Raw genomic sequence first — 21,537 nt, 5'->3', positions numbered from 1 at the left:
TAAGAATAATCAAGAAACTTTCATATTAAGAATAACCACGAAACTTTCATAGCAATTTGTCAGCTTAGAAACATAGGGTTCTGCAGCGTAAAATGGCGCATAATGTGTGTAATCTATATGAAAAGACTTGTAATGTACAATATACACAAGAAGCAGGAGGGGATAATAAGTATAAGTTCGTGAGAAGGACCCGAACTAAGTCAGTGGCACACAACTGACCTACCGTTCAACATGCACATCAAAGAGTGAAAAAGGAAATGAAAGAAAGGAATGAGATTAAAGTTCATTGCGAAACGGTATGATAACGAGATACACTGGTAAGACATATCCTCAGTGATAGTGGGGATACACGGGACATACTGTTGGTTGAGAATATACTAAATAGAGGCTATTGATGAGAAAATGGGGCGTAGCACCACTTAACATAAACAATAAATCGCCTGTTGACTTCTGTCTAGGCTCCTTCCGTCAACGTTTGTTTGGTAATTTTTCTGACGTTTCACCGGTACGAGGGGGTGGCACTGTCAATGCTTCACACTCTATTCAGAATGAGATTTCCTACCTGCAACGGAGTGTGCCGTGATGTGAGACTTCCTGGCAGATTAAAACTGTGTACCGGAATCAGACAGGAGAGCTTCTGTGAAATTTGAAAGGTAAGAGACGACGTACTAGCAGAAGTAAAAGTGTGAGGACAGGTCGTGAGTCTGTAAGGTGTCAGGCAAATCCAACACCTTCAATGAAAACCCTGCCATGATAAGCAAATCCAGTAGTATGTCACATAGCTCCGAATAAATCGTGACATTAAATTAACCGAAGTAATACGAGTAACGAGAAAGCAAATGGAATACCACAGACTAACAGAAGAATGCCTAAATGCATGTCATACATTCCCACCGCGATGCAGATGCAGTTCCGAGGGGAGAAACGAGAACAGAAGCCGAGAACAGAAACGTGTTAAGTTAGAAGCCCCTACGATAAGGGATGAACACCCACGTCTCCAGCTAACCGTTATGGCCACCCCCCAGCCCATGTTAAAAGCTAAAACCCTCCAGAAGAACAGTATAGATCTTACGATAACACAAAAAGGGCCACTACCACCCGCAAGTTTTAGCGTGAGACTTTTTCGCGTCCCTGTTACGTTAGGACCACCCCCAGCCCATGTTAAAAGATAGAGCCCTCCAGAAGAACAGTATAGATCTTACGATAACGCTAAAAGGACCACACCAGCTGCACGTTTTAGCGTGAGACTTTTTCGCGTCTCTGTTACGTTGCAAACTTTAAAAAAATTGCCCCACCAGGAAAGGTATAACGTTTCCCATTGGATAGACAGAATTTTTGTGGGTGGAGCTTAAGGTTAACATTGAGACCTTGATTGGTCAAATGAAAACACAGCCAGATAGTTTTTTTTAAACCAACCTCGGTAAAATGTAGTAAGGAGAAGTTAGGAGACTTGCTTCCGAGACAGCGAGGTGAGTGGAGCTGTGCTGCTCGTCGCCCCCTGACGAACACCGACAACGTAATGGACGCACGCGATGTCGCATAACAGCGCATAAAGCTTCACTCAGAACTGCAGGAGACTCATCTGTTGCACTCCCTTTTTGCGAAATACTAGTGTCGATCGTCAATTAAAGCTCATGGTGTTCACATTTGCCACTTGAAGTAAAAATCTTAAACGCGATTATTTTTCTGTTATATAGTTATTGAGAAGCCACATAAGCCACTGTAATTTACGACAAGTTAGGCATGTAATTAAAGATAGTTGAGGGTCACTGTAGACCATTTTGATAGTTCTCTCTCTTGTGAAACTTAATTTAAACCTAGATTATAGATGTGATATGGCATAGGTCATCCTTCGATCCATTGTAGAACTTGGAAACCCACTCAGGGAATATTCGTTCACATTTTTGTTGAACGCAGTTGGTTTTTACCATCCTGTATTAAAACATTTCCTTTTATCAATAGTGCAATTTATAAACAATGTTTTGTGAGAAGAATAAAATTTCCAATAGTAAACTTAACTGCTTTCGCGACGTTATTTTACCAGCTAACTAAAAATAGGAAAGCCTTGTACCCCTTCCACTAAATTTAGTTAGTATTGAGATTCTTTTACAGGGAGTGCAGTGGAGCTGACGCTAAAATCATTAAGTATTTGGTTATATCATCGATAGTCTCACTGACGTCTTCTGAATTCTACATGTCATGTTTGGTGTGGCGTTTCCTTACCAGCAACAGGTCCCAGGTTCAAACTAATCAATTCCCTAAAAAAAAAAACACGCTCAGAGCGTCGTTGCGCGAAAGTGGTAGGGAGAGACGATATAGAACAAACAGACACTACGGAGAATGTTAGAAGTCGTGCTTGGGTATATCAGATGGTAGAACACTTCCCCGCGAAAGGCAAAGGTCCCGAGTTCGAGTCTCGTTCTGGCACACATCTTAAATCTGCCAGGGAGCTTCAGCCTCTATTGCTTGTGGTGGACGGGAGTAGAGCTCGCTGCCGCAGATTATACATGCCTTGCCCACCAGCGTCCAAGGGCTTTCCCGTGATCATTACCACTGCTGTTCTCTTCTTGCTACCTGCAACAATCGTTTGATGCAACACGGGAATACAGGATCTGCTTACCTTGAGCCTTTCTTTTTCCTTGTTGAAGTTATTGTCATGTTCGTATATTTTTATAATTTCTGTGGACAAGTGGCTATGATAGCTCTTCTCTACAGCAAGAGCTTCCGTGTTGGTATATTTTAGTCTACTATTTGATCGGTCTCACACAACGCGTGCTACGTCACAGCCGATTTTTCCACCTACTGCTACCTGCTATTCCGCTTATGTTCGGTAATTCTGGTGTTGACTGATCATACAATCACTCCCGCAGAGTTTTCTACGTCTACATGGTATGCTGTACATTCCAGACACTGCAAGGAAAATTGAGTTTAACGTCCCGTCGACATCGAGGTCATTAGACTCTATCCTTTTCCAATCGGAGACACTCTTTGATCGTCGTTGTTGGTTTAAAAATTGCATCCGCGCTTTGTTTAGATCGTATACGACCAAATCTGTTGGTCACTCTGGGAATGTGTGGCACAAAGGCCGTACTCGATGTTTCTTTCTGCGATGCGTCGCTGCACTGAGTGTTTTACTCTGTGACACTTCTTATGTAACTCATGGAGTACCCATTGCTTCTCAGAACGCTTTCTGGTTGTTGCATCTCGTGTCTGAGGTGCTGCGGCTCACAAATTCGTCTTGATTTCCAGTAGGCGATTTGTCAACAAGTGGCCACGGGAGCCTTAACAATTTTGCAAATAAGCAATAAACTTAACATGAAAACTGGGGCCATGTTGTAGCCGAAGTGAAAGATTTCTATTAACTTAGACGCAAAATAACTCCTGACTAATGAAGAAAGTAGGATGTAAGAAGCAGATTAGAAAAGGGAAAAAAGATATTCCTCACAAAAACCATCATCAAGTATTAAAAGTAGGCCTTGACTGAAGTAACAAATCACTATGTCAGGAGACACCCTCTAAGAACAAATGGTAACATAACAACAAAGAAGGAAATTGAATTCAGGCAGACTGAAAAAAATCGAAAACTCAGGCCTGTGCTGTAATCTAAGCCGGTACACATCCTGGTGATGGATGAAAAAATGTCACTGTCATTATTTTGACGGAAATAGGCGAAGAAGAGGTGGTGGTGTGAAGTTTGTGCTCTCTAGTGTATGCGCCAATGTCCTGGATTAAATTCCATTCCCCTCCCCAATGTCTCATGAAGTAAGAGCATACGAAAATTCACGGTGATCCGTACGTCGCAAGGGTACGTTTATTTCCGCGGCCCTCTAGTGCTACTCGAGAGTGGCAAACTATGAGCGGGCACCTGGCTTCTTCCTCTCCCTTCTCTCATCATTATCATCATCATCATCAGACGACATGGGTATAGCCAGCGCCTGTGGCCGAGCGGTTGTAGGCGCTTCAGTTCGGAATCGCGCTGCTGCTACGGTGGCAGGTTCGAATCCTGCCTTGGGCATGGATGTGTGTGATATCCTTAGGTTAGTTAGGCTTCAGTAGTTCTCTGTCTAGGGGACTTATGACCTAGGATGTTAAGTCCCATAGTGCTTAGAGCCATTTGAACCATATGACCGACATGGGTATAACACTACAGGAGACTAATACGTATACGACACAACTTCCACATATCCGCCGGGAAACGGGGTACGCGGAGGAAGAACGTCCTTTCGCTAGGTGCATGAACTCACTTCCCGCTAAAAATATCATACAATGTACACACTTTTTAAAGAACTATTATGCCACAGAGAGTTTGTTTCGCTCTAAACATATTGTTCTTCGTGGTTTTTACGATTCCGTATTCAATACGTAAAAACCTAGCCTTATACACTGAAGAGCCAAAGAAGCCGAGCATGCGGAAGTGCCGCAACACGACGTGGCTTCGACTCAACAAGTGTCTGAAATAATGCCAGAGGAACGGACACCTTGTACCGAGCAGGGCTATCCATAAATCCGTAAGAGTACGAAGGAGTGGCGCAGCACGTTGCAAGGCATCTCAGATATGCTCAATAACGTTCATGTCTGCGAAGTCTGGCCGCCAGCGGAAGCCTTTAATTACAGAAGAGTGTTTATGGAGCCACTCTGTAGCAATTCTGGACGTGTGGGGTGTTGCATTGACCTGCTGGAATTCACCAAGTCCGTCGGAGTGCACAACGGACGTGATCAGAGAGGAGGTTTCCGTACGTGTCACCTGTCACCTGTCAGAGTCGTATCTAGACGTATCAGGGCTACAATATCACTCCAACTGCACACGCCCCACACTATTACAGAGCCTCCACCAGCTTGAACAGTCCCCTGCTGATATGCAGGGTCCATGGATCAATGAGGTTGTCTCCATAACCGCACCTGATGATACAATTTGAAGCTAGACTCGTCCGACCAGGCATCATGTTCCCAGTTATTAATAGTCCAATGTCGGACTGCGACCAGGCGAGACATTAAGCTTTGTGTCGTGCAGTCAGAAAGGGTACATGAGTGGGCCTTCGGCTCCGAAAGCTCATCTTGATAATGTTTCGTTGAATGGTTTGCACGCCTACACTTCTTGACGGCCCGACATCAGCAGTTTGAAGAAGAGTTGCACTTTTGTCACGTTTAACGATTCTCTTCAATCGCCGTTGGTCCCATTCGTGCAGCATCTCTTTCCGGCCGCAGCTATGTCGGGTATCTGATGTTTCACTGGATTCACGATACAGGAATGGTTGAACGGGAAAATCCTCACTTTATCACTACCTCGGAGAATCTGTGTCCCATCGCTCGTTCGCCGACTGCAGCATCACGTTCACTCTCACCTAAATCTTGATATCCCTGCCTACATATCTCTATGTTTTGAAGACGCATGCCTATGTCAGTTTCTTTGGCGCTTCATTGTAGGATCACTTCATTGTCCTCCTCTCTGTCCGACTGCTAAAAACACCTTTCCTCAGGGATGGATAGACATATCAATTTCAAATGTATGTCATATATAAATGTCTACGTTGCCTTGACAGTGTAAAAAATTGAAGCTCCTAAGTCAATGCTATGAAAAGATACGGCCACTTATGTCACATACTTTTATACTCGCAAACTCACTTATCAAAAACTAAAAGGTACGTCCTGTGGACCAAGGATCGTGAAATTTGGTAAGTAGCAAGGTTTCGCACTATAACTAAAGGAAAAAATCCAAAAATAGTTAATTTGTAATTACATCCCACACACAATTTTTTTTGTTCAAATGTTATCTGTGTGTATGTTCGTCAGTCTGTTAAGACCATTTCCTCTCAGGAACAGGTAAACGTATCAAATTAAAATTTACGTCGCTCAAATGGTTCAAATGGCTCTGGGCACTAAGGGGCTTAACATCTGTGGTCATCAGTCCCCTAGAAGTTACAACTACCTAAACCTAACTACCCTAAGGACATCACACACATCCCTGCTCGAGGCAGGATTCGAACCTGCGATCGTAGCGGTCACGCGGTTCCAACCTGAAGCGCCTAGAAGCGCACGGCCACACCGGCCGGCTTACGTCGCTCACTAAGGTCTCCCTTGGTGGTGCAATAAATGTAAGCATCTAAGTCAATGCAATCAATCGATATGGCCATAGACGTCACAAATTCTGATACACGCAAACTCACTCATGGAAACCTATACGGTATTTCCCGTTGACCTAGAATTACGAAATGTTGTCGAGTTTAGGCATCACAGAACAGGTAAAGGAAAAATCCTATAATTGTTAATTTGTAATTATATCACGCTAAAAAGATACTTTTTGTCATTCGTTATCCGACTGTCATTCTGTTAAGACCACTTTTTCTCAGAGATGGATAAGCGTATATCTTACCTGTATCGATATCGGTAACAGACAAAATATTTTGGATTTCTGGGATGGATTAACTATTTGTATATGTAGTTAAGCTTGTACGGAAGCCTCGGTTACGAGTTCTACTCACACTAATCCAGATTTTTTAGTTATGTGTTCTAACATTTTAATCTGAATATTTTGCTGCGATTAACTCGAATCCATGCGCATAAGGTCTTCAAATTAAATATGAATGTTATTTTTTGTGAACTTGGCTGTTGACGATAAACGGTTATCGACAGTAACGTAATTTAGATATTAATCGTATCAGATAATATTAAGGTAAGTTACACAAGTTAGTACTGTAAACGTTATTCATTTTCTTCAGCCGTTTACTCCGTAATCTCCATTGCTATTATAAAATTATTAATTTTTTTTTTACTCCTGATTATGAGTTCGTTCATTTACGATCCTTGTATTGTGTCTTGCAGTTCAACTTCGTGGGGAAGCTACTGGGTCCTAAGGGCAACTCGCTGAAAAGGCTGCAGGAGGACACGATGACGAAAATGGCCATCCTAGGACGCGGTTCAATGCGGGATAAACATAAGGTAAGGCAAACTCTGCCCAACATATTCTTGCGGCTTCCTACTATGCAGCTCAGTAAACTACGTCTGTCTAAATGTGTAGATTATTTCAGACTAACTTTGGGAAATATCTTTTTCTATATACGTATTGGGAGCTATATCCCTTGAGTAGCTCTAAAGTGCTTGTTCCATCCATACATTGTTAGTTATTGTGTATTATTCTACCACCTACCGACATTACAAAAGTGTATTGGAATATTATCAAAATCGTTCAGAGTAACATTTAAAATAATAAGCTATTCTGTAATTACTAAATAGTATACCACACATATTATGATTTCATATCTAGACTTCCTGCAGAGACATCACTGTGTAGGAAGATTTTAAATCCTATAAGTTTTACAATTTGTCTGTCACTGACTGAATGGATTATGTACCCACCAGTGTAAGATATTTAGGACAGCTGTTTTAGTCCATTTAAAGTAATCTGATGTAAAAAAGTAAGTCTATTCTGAATTTCATGTATGAGGTAAGAAATGAAAGACGCATAAATGATTCACTCCAAAACTGACATTAGTGTTGACCACTGTATTTATTCATTGTATACTCCAAATCTGATGTTAGTCTTGACCACTGTAATTGAAGGATGTAGGGTATGCCAGGTATGCAAAACACCGTTTTTATCAAGTTCCCAAACATGTTTTAGCACCACTGTGCCATTATCAGTGGATTTCCGTTTTCACTTACTCTGTAATGTGCACATTTCTACTAAATGATTACGAAATTATGTGGATATTTAGTTCACACAATAATTTGTTTATTTTTGTTAATACTTTTACACGTGGTGTGCATTATTTTTCAGAACCACCTGTGCATTCTTTATTACAGGTAGCTTGCCATCTGCCACCAAATGATGTTAATGAGAAATTGTGTTGGGTGTTGGCCTGTCATCTAAACGTAACTTAGTTTGTTGCGATATTTCACGCCTATATTCGTTTTTACTTATGTTGTCGTGTGGCAAGCCCTTTAATTCACGGCATCATGGTGAGGTGTTGTGATGCACACATAAATGTAACACGTATTTTCACAAATAAGGTCGTAAAAGTACTTTGCACTTCACAAATTAGTGGCCTCCTTGCTAACATATTTGATTTTGATCTGTTGACGTCATATACCAGAGGTGGACATGAGAGCTGCCCTTATGGTTACTCGCGGGCAACATGAGCCGCAAGGGCAGCGCCAGGCAGCTGTGAGGGCACGTAGAGCGGGTAGCAGAGCTGTGCTATGAGGCTGGCCGCTTGTGTATGCACACTGCACGGGCGGCAACAGTGGCGCAGAGAGAGTGCTTCGCGCACACAGCTGAAGACGGAAAAGCTAACGTACTAAGTGCAGATGGAACACACAGACGTCTGAGGTCGTTTCACTCGTATGTGGTGTTCGTGAACACGGCACCGATACACGGTTATCGGGACGCCAGTCATATGTTGCACAACATGCGTGTGTGTAACGTAAGTGTAAAAAGAGCTTACCTGATGTTTGCGTATCCTACGCCATGCAACGGTTGGCGACGTACGAATGAAACACAATGTCGAACCATTGTAACACGTTCTACTTTCATGGCCACAAATAGGATGCAGACGCAAAGGATTTAGAAACGAACACAATTGTACTGTAAATTTTCGATTATATTTACACAGATGTGTTTAGTTCAGACGAGGGGTACTACGAACGAATGTGACACAAGCATTAATTTACATCATCCTGTGTATTTTTACAATGATGTTGAACTAGTATCTCGACATTTAGTGTGAAATTACTGGTTATTAGGTGCACTGCACCAGTCAGACTAACGTCACTAAGACTACTCTAAGTTTCGATTTTGTCAGTTTGATTATACAGAAAGCACTTTCGCACAGGTTTGTTTTTCCTAAAACACTACACACAAGAGCAGCTATTTTAAATAACAATGGAAACTGTTCTCGTGGGAAATATTTGTAGAAGCTTTCCAAGGTGTCTGTAGAGCGAAACTCCTCCTTCAGCACACGATTGCATTGAAAGTCAATGAGTTCCAACTGAATTTCAGAAGGCACATTTTCAACGTCAACTGCAAAAGGAGTCGCAAAATAATTGAAATCACATTGCAGTCGATTTAAATCCTCAAATCGACTATCAAAAATGCCTTCGACAGACTGTAACACAGTTGCAAATCCATCAAAATTTTCTCTGAGCCTCTCCCCTTCTAAATTGTTTTCACTAACAACTAATGCAACGCTCGGGAAGTGTACATATGACTTTTCTGACATTTGCTTTGCCCACCAATCAGTTTTTTTTTAATACAAAACTAGCTTCAAACACTTTGCTAATTGCCTTATTTCTACCTTGTAAAGCTACATTCAAGCTATTCAGATGCTTGGTTACCTCACTTAAAAACGCAAGGTGTAAAATCCACTGTGGGTCGTCCAGTTCTTTCACCAGTTTTCCTGTCGCATCCATGAATAACGCTATATATTTCCGTGAGTTAAAAAATAGTTCTAAAACAACACTTCGCTCAACCAGCGTACTTCAGAAAAATATGGAACATCGGCGTATTCTCAGGCGAGATCCGCCCGGAATGTTTTGAATTGTCTGCGTCCTAAACCGTGCGACCTGGGGATGTTAACTGCTTTCATAACCAGGTCCATAACGCCAACTAATTGGGAACATTTTGTTAGCAAATTAAGAAGGTGAAGAACGCAATGTATTGCTGATAGTTCCTGTTGGACGCCAACATCGTACGTATCAAAGCAACCACACCAGACTTACGACCAATCACTGCTGGAGACCCATCTGTTGCAGTCGACGAAAGTTTTATCTGACATAGCTCGTATTTCTCTAATATTATGTTCTACGCATGGCTATATATCGTCGACTCTTGTTGTGTAATGCATTGGCACTAAATTGAGGAGTTCCCCAATAACATTAAACTGAGCATCAACTCCTCCTTGAGCAACATCACATAATCAGTGCTTTCGTCCGATGTTAAAGAAAAGGAAACCAAATCTTTTAACCGATCTCTGAAGTGAGCTTGCACATCGTGTGGCATTTCTTCAGTGCACCTGCAAACCGTTCTCCGTTAAAGAAGAACGGTTTCAAAAGGAGGAAGACTTGCTGGGCACATTCTTTCACAAATTCTCCATCGCCGGAGGGCGGTGATGTTTTAGCTCTTTGAAGAGCTACGTGATAGCTTACTGTCATCGCTGCACTCGTTGTGGATGAATGAGGTTTTCGTCCTGTAACTACGTACAGGAGAACGTAAAAATGACGGAAAATTCGCGTAACATATTTTTAATGACAGTAATAATGTGAATCAATGTCATAATTATCTGCACGTGCACATACGTCTGTCTCCTTTGTCTATTTCAGTTCGATAACTTTTTCTCTTCTTTCTTCATTATTCCAACCGACTATATCCTTCTCGTGAAGCAATTGACAATGTCGCTTCACGCTGTACTTCTTCCGTGAAGAAATGGTTCAAATGGCTCTGAGCATTATGGGACTTAACTGGTGAGGTCATCAGTCCCCTGGAACGTAGAACCTCTTAAACCTAATTAACCCTAGGACATCACACACATCCATGCCTGAGGCAAGATTCGAACCTGCGACCGTGGCGGTAGCGCGGTTCCAGACTGTAGCGCTTAGAACCGCTCCGCCACTCCGACCGGCTTCCGTGACGACAGTGATGCATTGCAAATTCAAACACTGAAGTCCGCTTTGCGTTCCAACAAAAACGTACTCCTCTTCCAAGTGTGCATTAATGAGTATGGGTTCAAAGGACTTTCGTTTCAAGGATTTTAACTCCTCCTCAACTATTTTCCTCCCACTAGTTCTGTTTTATCTCAAATACCGAACACGATGTCTGCAAAGACACTAGAAACGGCCGGAAGTAAACGGACAGAGTAGCTCCGCGCGATGCCCTGACTTGCATGGCTAGACGAGTAGATGGTGGGGGTACTGTCGGTTGGCGGAGTGGGGGAGAGTCGCGAGCAGGGCTTGGGGGCATCTGTGAGCGCAGGGTCTCACGAAACGGGTATTTGCCCAGCCCTGTCATATACCATCTTCGGGTGAGTAGATGTCCTGATAATGGTTTCAATATCGTATGTGTAGCGTGTGGAGTAGGTAACAATAGGGAATGCTCGCAGCCAGAAAGTTCCGAGTGGTGAAAAGGTGTAAAGCAAGCAGGCAACCAGGGCACGGAGATACGTTCGTGTTTCGTACAGCCAACTGAGCGAGTTTGAAATGGGTCACAATGTGGCCTTCTGAACGGTGGTATAGTCGTTTCGGAGAACTATCAAACAAGTTGGACGTGCTGCGTCAGTGGTGCAGCGGCACTTGTATCTGTGGTCACGTGAACATTCTCACATTCGTAGACGAGGTTTTCGATTTCCAAATAGCACAGACGCCCGCCAGGATCGTCGTATTATACACTACTGGCCATAAAAATTGCTACACCACGAAGATGACGTGCTGCAGATGCGAAATTTAAGCGACAGGAAGAAGATGCTATGATATGCAAATGATTGGGTTTTCAGAGCATTCACACAAGGTTGGCGCCGGTGGTGACACCTAAAACATGCTGACATGAGGAACGTCTCCAACCGATTTCTCATACACAAACAGCAGTTGACCGGCGTTGACTGATGAAACGTTGTTGTGATGCGTCGTGTAAGGAGGAGAAATGCGTACCATAGCATTTCCGACTTTGATAAAGGTCGGATTGTAGCCTATAGCGATTGCGGTTTATCGTATCGCGACACTGCTGCTCGCTTTGGTCGAAATCCAATGGCTGTTAGCAGAATATGGAATCTGTGGGTTCAGAAGGGTAATAAGGAACGCCGTGCTGGATCCCAACGGCCTCGTATCACTAGCACTCGAGATCACTGGCATCTTATCCGCATGGCTGCAACGGATTGTGCAGCCACGCCTCGATCCCTGAGTCAACAGATGGGGACGTTTGCAAGACAACAACCATCTGCACGAACAGTTCGACGACGTTTGCAGTAGCGTGGACTATTAGCTCGGAGACCATGACTGCGGTTACCCTCGACGCTGCATCACAGACAGGAGCGCCTGCGATGGTGCAGTCAACCACGAACCTGTGTGCACGAATGGCAAAAGTCATTTTTTCGGAAGAATCCAGGTTCTGTTTACAGCGTCATGATGCTCACATCCGTGTTTGCCGACAGCGCGGTGAACGCACATTGGAAGCATGTATTCGTCATCGCCATACTGGCTTATCACTTGGCGTGATGTTACGGGGTGCCATTGGTTACACGTCTCGGTCACCTCTTGTTGGCACTGACGGCACTTTGAACAGTGGACGTTACATTTCAGATGTGTTACGACCAGTGGCTCTACCCTTCATTCGATCCTTGAGAAACCCTACATTTCAGCAGGAGAATGTACGACCGCATGTTACAGGTCCTGTACCGGCCTTCCTGGATACAGAAAACGTTCGACTGCTGCCCTGGCCAGCACATTCTGCAGTTCTCTCACCAACTGAAAACGTCTGGTCAATGGTGACAGAGCAACCGTCTCGTTACAATACGCCGGTCACCACTGTTGATGAACAGTGGTATCGTGTTGAAGCTGCATGGGCAGCTGTACCTGTACACGACATCCAAGCTCTGTTTGACTCAATGCCCAGGCGTATCAAGACCGTTATTACGGCCAGAGGTGGTTGTTCTGGTTACTGATTTCTCAGGATCTATGCACCCACGCTGCATGAAAATGTAATCACATGCCAGTTCTAGCATAGTATATTTGACCAATGAATACCTGTTTATCATCTGCATTTCTTCTTGGTGTAGGAATTTTAATGACCAGTAGTGTAACAGCAGCAGTGGTAGATCGTAACACTACAGCTACTACATCAAAAGTAAGAGCCCAGACGAGTCAACACGAACTGTCGCGAGCAGGCTGTTAGCAGTGGGACTTCGGGCACGCGCGCTCCTCTAGCCTATCTTCCACTCACGTCACAGCATTGATGTACGCTGCTCGACTGATGCCGTCAGAGGATCATATGGAAGGACGAAAGGCGGGCCGTGGTCTTCAGTGATGAAAGCAGTTTCTGCCTGCACGCAAGTGATTGTCGTTTCGGGGTGCGACGTAGGTGTGGTGAACGCTGTCCCGTAGACTGCATTCGTCCGATACGCACTGGTCCAAGCCCCAGGCTTTACGTTCTGGGATGCGATAAGCTACAACTCTCGTTCACTGCTGGTGTTTCTGAAGGAGACGCTGACCATTGCCCTTGAAATTCTACTTGCTCTACAAGACGTGCAACGACTTCCCTGGCCACCATGATATCCAGACTTGTCTTCAGTCCAGCACAAGTGGGATTGGACGGGACGAGGAGTGACTCGTGTGACTTTTCAATCGTCAACCAACAACTCTTACAGAACTACGTGTACATGATTAGTAGACGTTGCATAATGTATCCCATGACAGTATTTACCATCTGTACGATCGACTGGATGCCAGAGTCAGAGCCTACATTGCCACCTGTGCAGGCCACACCACGTACTAACTTGGGTATGCATGCGTCGATACCTGGCACCTCTAAACCGCTTGTGCTGTTGATCTGTAAATATAATAAAAATGGTTCAAATGGCTCTGAGCACTATGGGACTTAACATCTGTGGTCATCAGCCCCCTACAACTTAGAACTACTACTTAAACCTAACTAACCTAAGTACATCACACACTTCCACGCCCGAGGCAGGATTCGAACCTGCGACCGTAGCGGTCACGAGGTTCCAGACTGAAGCGCCTACAACCGCACGGCCACACCGACCGGCTGTAAATGTAATCATTTCATGTTCTCCATATGCACTGTTGCAGCAATAAATCTTGAGTGAATTGGAAACATTCACTTGGAGCAAATATTACGTTTATATGGTGGTATTTTTACAGTGGCACTGATCTCGTTGATCGGCAAATTACACTACTTTATTTTAATGACAAAACACATACTACATCTATATTTACATCCACTTCTGCATGGTTACTCTGCAATTCACACTTAAGTGCCTGGAAGAGGGTTCATTGAACCATTTTCATACTACTTCTCTACTATTCCACTCTCGAATGGCGTGTGGGGAAAAGGAACACTTAAATCGTTCGGTTCGAGATCTTATTTCTCTTATTTTATTATGATGATCATTTCTTCCTACGGATGTGGGTGGCAACAAAGTATTTTCGTATTCGGAAGAGAAAGTTGGTGATTGAAGTTTCGTAAACAGATCTCGCCGCAAAGAAAACCACTCTTGTTTCAGTGACTGCCACCCCAGCTCGCGAGCAAATCACGAATCCAGTCACACAACTGAGACGATACTCCATATGCCCCCAATTTGATTAATAGTTTCTTGTTAGGAATGGTATCAAAAGCCTTCCTGAAATGTAGGAATATGGAATCGATCTGAGATCCCTTATCAACAGTACTCATCACTTCATGGGAATAAAGAGCTAGCTGTGTTGCACAAGAACGATATTTTCTGAATCCGTGTTGCTTATGTATCACTAAGTCATTTTCTTCAAGGTGATTCATAATGATTGAGTACAGCTCCCAGATCTTACCGCAAATTGTGATCAGCGATATGGGTCTGAAATTCAATGGGTTATTCCTATTTCCTTTCTTGAATATTGGTGTGACCTTTGCTACTTTCCTGTCATTAGGAAAAGACCTTTTGTCAATTGAGCTGTTATATATGATTGCTAAGAAAGGCGCTATACTCTGAAAGGAACCTGATTGGTGTACCATCAGGACAAATCAGGAAGACTTGCCTTTCTTAAGTGATTTGTTTCCCAACACCAAAGATATCTACTTTTATGTTACTCTTGCTAACAGCTGTTCTGGTTTCGTAGGGGACTGATGACCTCCGAAGTTAAGTCCCATAGTGCTCATAGCCATTTGAAACACTCCATAAACATGATGTTTGTAACGAGTTAAAAGGTTCCCCGTCGTGATGCCATCATACAAAAAAGTGATGTCAGAGTGTGCTTTAATAAATCAAGAACCGTGTCGTCGAACTCGTGGCAGAGCAGAATATAGAATCTTTTATGAGAAGGCGCTTGAATAATGACACCACATCAAAGCGTTAGCTCATTGTCCAAGACTCAGGCATTTAATTCGACTGATTAATGACCAACTTTCGGAGTAAGGCGCCCGGCCAGATGTTCCTCGATTCTGTAAGTCGGCGACTGAACGGTGCTCACGAAGGGTCGTAAAGGTGTGTTCTCTTGGAATGTAATAAAATTAAGGTGTTCGAGGTCCTCGGGGGGGGGGGGGGAGAGAATTTTAATGAATTTTAATGACCTTCTCTGTCAGTGAGAATCTTCGTCTTCCTCATTATTCTGGATGTTGGACCCCTTGGTAATTTTTCATATGTACCCTCCTCCAGCATCAAATGAATCTTCGGCTCGTTTTGTAATGAAGACTGCATTGCCCTTGTCAGTTGATAGGAGACGAGAAGAGAACCGAATAGAGTTCGTTAAGATCATTACGCTCAGCTCTTGTCATGTTCCAAGATAGCGAGTTAGGTTTTGAAAGAATGCGGTTCGTCTCTCGGCAGTTTCACTCGGCATATTGGGAACTGCTGTTCCACACCAGTTATTATGTCAGCGGAAGGGATTTTCGGCGGCGATGGTCCAAAATTAAGTTCGTTCTAAAGAACCGAAATGGTACCCGCGACTGTGTTCCTTGTCGTCATGTAGATAACGGCGCAATCTGTTATTTTCCGTTTTGCACCATGCTTTTGCTGTAAAAGCCAGGTGAACTGCCCTTTTTGCCTTTCCGTGGCTGTGTTCTGTGATGACATTTATTGCGCTACTACGTCTGCTTCGACCCATTCCCAATTCAAAGCTGACAGCGACTCGGTCAGCCGCAGATGGATGGCCATTAAGTCGCGTTCGTTTGTATCCAACTGCTTTCTCGTGTGATGTACCCTCTCTCGCGGTAGGGCGAGGCTGCCAGGACTAAATACTCTCTTTGTCGCAGCAGTTTTGACACGGTAGCTCACGAAAGCAAAACATGGAATTGTCTTCTGTTCAGTGCAGAGGTGTAGTAAGGCTAGAGCGTTTGATAAGGTAGCCTCCTTAACACGCAGCATCCACATAGAGGTCCCCTAAGTAGTAACGTCATACCTGATCCTCTGATGATATTTCCGAGGAGAAAACTTTACAAAAATAGGCTGATGATGCTAACAACAGTAAGTGCTTGAGCGTTTGAGTTCTTTTAGGAAACGCTAAGCGATGATCCAATTGGTTAGGCCACTGTCTAGATATTCAAGAGATTGTATTCAACAAAGTGTAGGCACAGCGATCTAAATCAGATTTCACTTCATTTCCTGCCGCAGGTATCCAGTGTGATTGTTGTATTATAGATGGTGAGTCAGACAAGCTGTTCACCTCAAACACATACGAAATTATGGTTTAGACATGGTATTCACTCCGATATTGCCGGAAACAACGTAGCTTTATTCTGTTTTCGTCATCATTAGTTGCTATAAAGTATAAGTACTAACTATGTAACATGTACCCTCATTACATTGCTATATTAATTATAGATAGATCAGCACTGAATCTGCTTTTTCAAATGGAACTAGATATATCAGCACTGAATCTGCTTTTTCAAATGGAACTAGCACAAGGTGTGCTGTTAACTATCGCAGTTTGATGAATTCAGCGACCTCCCACTCTTATTGCTTACCAGTTTCAGAGTAAGTATAATACATAGAACTTCGAAGCTGTGTGTTTTGAACAGGTAGCCGATTGCTGCTGTGTGCGTTTCAGTTCGCGATTTCACATCAAAATAACAAATTACTTCACGTCGAGTAAGTTCTGTTGCACTGCTGCGATAGCGGCATGAAAGGGGAGCAGCGGAAATCTAGTTTTTGTTTTGTTTGACCCGTTCACGTGCCTTGAGCCATGGTTACTTAGATGAAATAAATGTCTTTCACAAACCATGAAAAACAATGAATTCTAATTACTTACGGAGAATGCAGAAGTTCAAAGGTATACAATTCAGCTGTATGCATAAATACCTCCCAACATATGGTGTCCGGCATGGATGACAAATCAGAGAAGGTGCTGAATATTGTTATTAGAAAGGCACTGGCATACTATGTAAGGGGTAAGGAACAAACCTTAATGAGTAGAGTGAACAAATTAGAGGTTCTGGCAACTGTTGTTCATAATTAACATGTTACCACCAAAGAAATAGCGTGCGCCCAACGATGTTTGCATTCTGTACTTAACAGCTTCCATCTGTATCATGTGTTAGTCGACCAGCACATTAACCACCGAGAGTGCACAAAGCGCATGAAACTCGACGCTCGGTTCTCACTCAAGATCAGAACGATGAGATATTACTTCAAAGAATTCTCCGTACTGATGCAGTTATATTTACAAATGACGAAGAGCTCAATGTAAGAAATACATGGTCCACTCACATTAATGATGTGACCATCTGGCATAAGGCTGAACAACTGCATATGAAGAAAAAGAGTCAATAATGCTCTAGGTTCTAGAATGTACCGAGAAGGACGTAGAACCATGGTACCTCCAGTGCCGTGGATAGTAGCGTAGGTTCCTCACTTGAGGTTCCAGGGCACAAAAATCCCTATCGGGATGGTTCTGCAGATTATCGGTGGGTTTAGTTCCGGGGAGTTTGGCAGCCAGAAGAATACGAATTTGTTCTGGTGCTCTTAGAAGCACGCACGTTGACTCCCAGGTATGTGACACGTTGAAATACCTGCTAGTGGATGGCATCCTTCTGAGAAAAAAGAACTGCATGTACTGGTGGACGTGTTCCTCAAGGGTAGATATGTACTTCTCGTGATCCAATGTACCTTCTAGAATGACGAAATCGCCCAGAAAATGCCACAGAAACATTTCCCAGACCGTAGCAATCCCACCCGCACGCACGTATACTTCCAGGTATGTGACACGTTGCAATTCCTGTTAGTGGATGGCACTGTGCTGAGAAAAAAAAGCCGGCCGGAGTGGCCATGCGGCTCTAGGCGCTGCAGCCTGGAACCGAGCTACCGGTACAGTCGCACGTTCGAAAACTGCCTCGGCCATGGCTGTGTGTGATGTCCTTAGGTTAGTTAGGTTTAATTAGTTCTAAGTTATAGGCGACTGATGACCTCAGAAGTTATGTCGCATAGTGTTCAGAGCCATTTCAACCATTTTTTATATTTTTTGGGAAAAAACTGCATTTATTGGTGGTCTTGGTCCCCAAGGAGAGGTATGTACTTCTCTTGATGCAATGTACCTTCTAGAATAACAAGATCGCCCAGGAAATGCCACAAAAAGATTTATCAGCCCATAGCACTCCCAACACCAGACGGGACTTTTCCGACGAGTGTTGCAGTGGCGTACACGGCCAACGGCCATCTGTCTGATAGAGCATAAAACGTGATTCATCTGTAAAGGACTCACGTGCCTATTACTCCTTGTACGCCCAGTTGCTGTACCGAGATGCAAATTTCAGCCTTCGTCGCCAAATAGCAGAAGCCAGCATCAGTGCACGAACCAGGGTCTGGTTGCAGTCACAGCAACATTTTCTAAACAGAAGTTAAAGAGACGCTTTTGATAGCCCCTTTGGTTTGTCTGAGTGATCAGTTGCTCAACACTTCCACGTCTCTTCACCCATATATATCTCAGTAGCCGTCGTTCACTCACGTAATATGTGGCCCGTGGTCCACCAGAGTTGCCTCGGCGCTGGTTTTGATGGCACCATTTTGCGATGCACAGTACGCGAACAGTTTACATACTTGGAATGAAATTTGTTTCAAATTCTAAAAATGGCTGGGGTAAAATACAGGTAGAGAAAGGTTATTTAAAATTTCTACATAAACCGGATGAGAGTTATAAGAGTAGAGGGGCATCAAATGGAAGCAGTGGTTGGGAAGGAAGTGAGACAAGGTTGCAGCCTCTCCCCGATGTTATTCAATCTGTATATTGAGCAAGCAGTAAAGAAAACTAAAGAAAAATTCGGAGTAGGAATTAAAATCCATGGAGAAGAAATAAAAACTTTGAGGTTCGCCGATGACGTTGTAATTCTGTCAGAGACAGCAAAGGACTTGGAAGAGCAGGTGAACGGAATGGACAGTGTCTTGAAAGGAGGATATAAGATGAACGTCAACAAAAGCAAGACGAGGATAATGGAATGTAGTCAAATTAAGTCGTGTGATGCGTAGTGCACTGCTAGGACTGCCGCCTGCCATCTGTGAGTGGTTACTGCACGTTGACGTCCAACATAGGTGGTGGCCACATTAATGCGATTGGATCGTGAATGTGTTACTGCGCTGCTTAGAATTCGCACTGGCTGAGGAGGGTGAACGTCAGAGGCAGTGGAGTGCGAAGTTTTGGTGCAGGTTTGTGGCAGACAACGTGAATGGTTCTTCGTTCATTCAAGAAAGCTTAACGAGTAAAACATATTCAACATTTCCCAAGGAAATGCTACTGGTTTTCCTGGAGAAAGTACCACTTGAAATACCACCATGTTGGTTGCCCAGCTCACTACGAACCTGGGCTATAGTACGATGTCTGTTGAGCGATGTAGAACACGCCTGAAATGCTATGGAGTACATCTCCAGTGGCCTTCAGTGGTAGATAAGGCCCGACAAAACCACTCAAATTAAAAGAAAACAAGGTCGCACAATGGCTAGCGGCTCAATCTAATTAAATTACCAGGTGTCACCAAATTAAGCATAAAAATACGTGTACTGCATTTCACGTGGATATATTGGTAATGAAATCCATGAAACGACACAAATAAACAATGGGCCACTAGAAGAATTTCATTTACTGCTAAAAGACCTCAAGAACGTTTCATCCACTCCATCAAGCGTACAGTAAATTATCAAAAGAACATGACTGAAAGAACATATTAAAGCCTTGGCACAAGTTAGTTTATACACTACGAGAAAGATAGAATATTTTGTTCACAAGTATAACCAATGATTACGAAATACGTTAATGAGTTTAGGAAAAGTTCTGCGAAAGTGTGAACAAATACCAATACTTTCGCGTTAGTGTATAGTGGGTGCTGCTAGCTGGCTGTGAAAAACAGACGAGAAAAACGAAACCCTGATGTGTAAAAGTGTCTCCTATGATCCCCTTACACTTCTCTACAAAACTGGGCTGATTATGCTAACAATGGAACCTCACCAGGCGATTACAAGAGACTTGCGAGTTCCGACCAATGATTATTACACACATTAACAGTTCCCTACTATTTCTTAATCTGCTGTGGTTAACCAATGAAGTAAATTTCCGCAATGGAGCTGAGTAGAAAGCAGAAAATCTCCCATACTATGCAATAAATGACTAGTTATAGCCAGTGAGAAGGAATCCACGAATATGCTAACGGAAATCTCGCCTACTACCAAAATAACTGCTATGATCTCTCCTTACTAAATTGTGAAGAAATATTCCATCTGGCCACCTTCGGCCCTAGCGTGTGGTCTTACACGAGCATTGTATTTTCTCCTGTGTTTCAGGTTTTCTTCTTTGCTAAAAGAAATTCTTCTTGCTTCGCGAACAGTGAAGCTTTATGACGGGCTGTTCCCTCTTGCTAGTTACTGCTACTGTGTTCGGTTGCACACCGCTCTTCCCTGTGGTTACTCGCCGAAGACTTTGGCTTTCATCATAAATATCTCAACGGCTTATTCTGGTCCGCTAATGACTCACACATTTCACCAACTGGCTAAAAGCCTCAAATTACAGTACAGTACAAGACTCCTTCACCATACCCAACTAAAAAGAGCTGGAGCTAATTACATTTGCAGTCATGGATATTTATTATCATTGCATGTATTTTTCACGCAGCGTTAGTCGGCAATCCATAGTGGAATGTAAAACAGATCACGGAACATATTTGGAAAAACTGGTGCATAACACTAGGAAGGTGATCTCCTGGCAGGCTAGTAGGGCTTGAATGCGTTATACGTTGTCCAGCATGTCTGCTCAAATTGATGTTAGTGCTAAAATTGCAAACAAAGTGGATTTTTGGCATCACATTTCTGCAATATGTGCAATGATACTGAAGGAACTTTTTCAGGCTATCCAGAAGTCCTTACACCAGCGACTGCAAACATGTATTGCACTAGATGGTGGGCATTTCGAATAAATATCTTAAGAACATGTGTATAACTATATTCTTTTGTGATTTCCTTTTTTTTGTTGTCGTTAGTGCAATATTACAGTGCAAGACTACCTTGAAGTTAAACTCATTACTTGCATGGCCGGTGTCATTTTGAATGAAATAATTTTGAGTATTAGGTCGCGTCATTGTAAGCTATTAAAATAACTAAATTGCATCCTTTTCCAATGACTTGCTATGGCCCGTTACAGGACGGTTCACTCCTGTACACTTGAAGTTATTAGTTTTCTCTCCCTGTTTTACAAATCCAGTCTATTTTTTATCGTTCTTTCAAGGCTGTTGCAGAAAAAAAGAGCTGAACTGTTACCATAGCTAACTGGTGAATTATTCTTACATGACATGTTCTTTTCCTTCAAGTTGGTGTGTCTGTCCTACCACTCGAAGCCAAGTGTGATTAGTATTAGTTTTAAGTTGAATATACC

The 21,537-nt window shown here is 43.1% G+C and overlaps 1 protein-coding gene across 1 annotated transcript in view; it reads left to right on the top strand.

The window, feature by feature from the left end:
- Positions 1–21,537, top strand: part of LOC126278925 (KH domain-containing, RNA-binding, signal transduction-associated protein 1-like) — a 717,512-nt gene that overhangs the window by 322,149 nt on the left and 373,826 nt on the right. Inside the window, exon 2 of the mRNA XM_049979201.1 lies at positions 6,820–6,936. Within this exon, the coding sequence (XP_049835158.1) occupies positions 6,820–6,936 (117 nt within the window). The remainder of the gene's footprint in view (positions 1–6,819; positions 6,937–21,537) is intronic.

Source organism: Schistocerca gregaria, chromosome 6 (assembly GCF_023897955.1).
Source record: "Schistocerca gregaria isolate iqSchGreg1 chromosome 6, iqSchGreg1.2, whole genome shotgun sequence".
Taxonomy (NCBI): Eukaryota; Metazoa; Arthropoda; class Insecta; order Orthoptera; family Acrididae; genus Schistocerca; species Schistocerca gregaria.
This window is presented reverse-complemented; position numbering and strand designations above follow the sequence as displayed.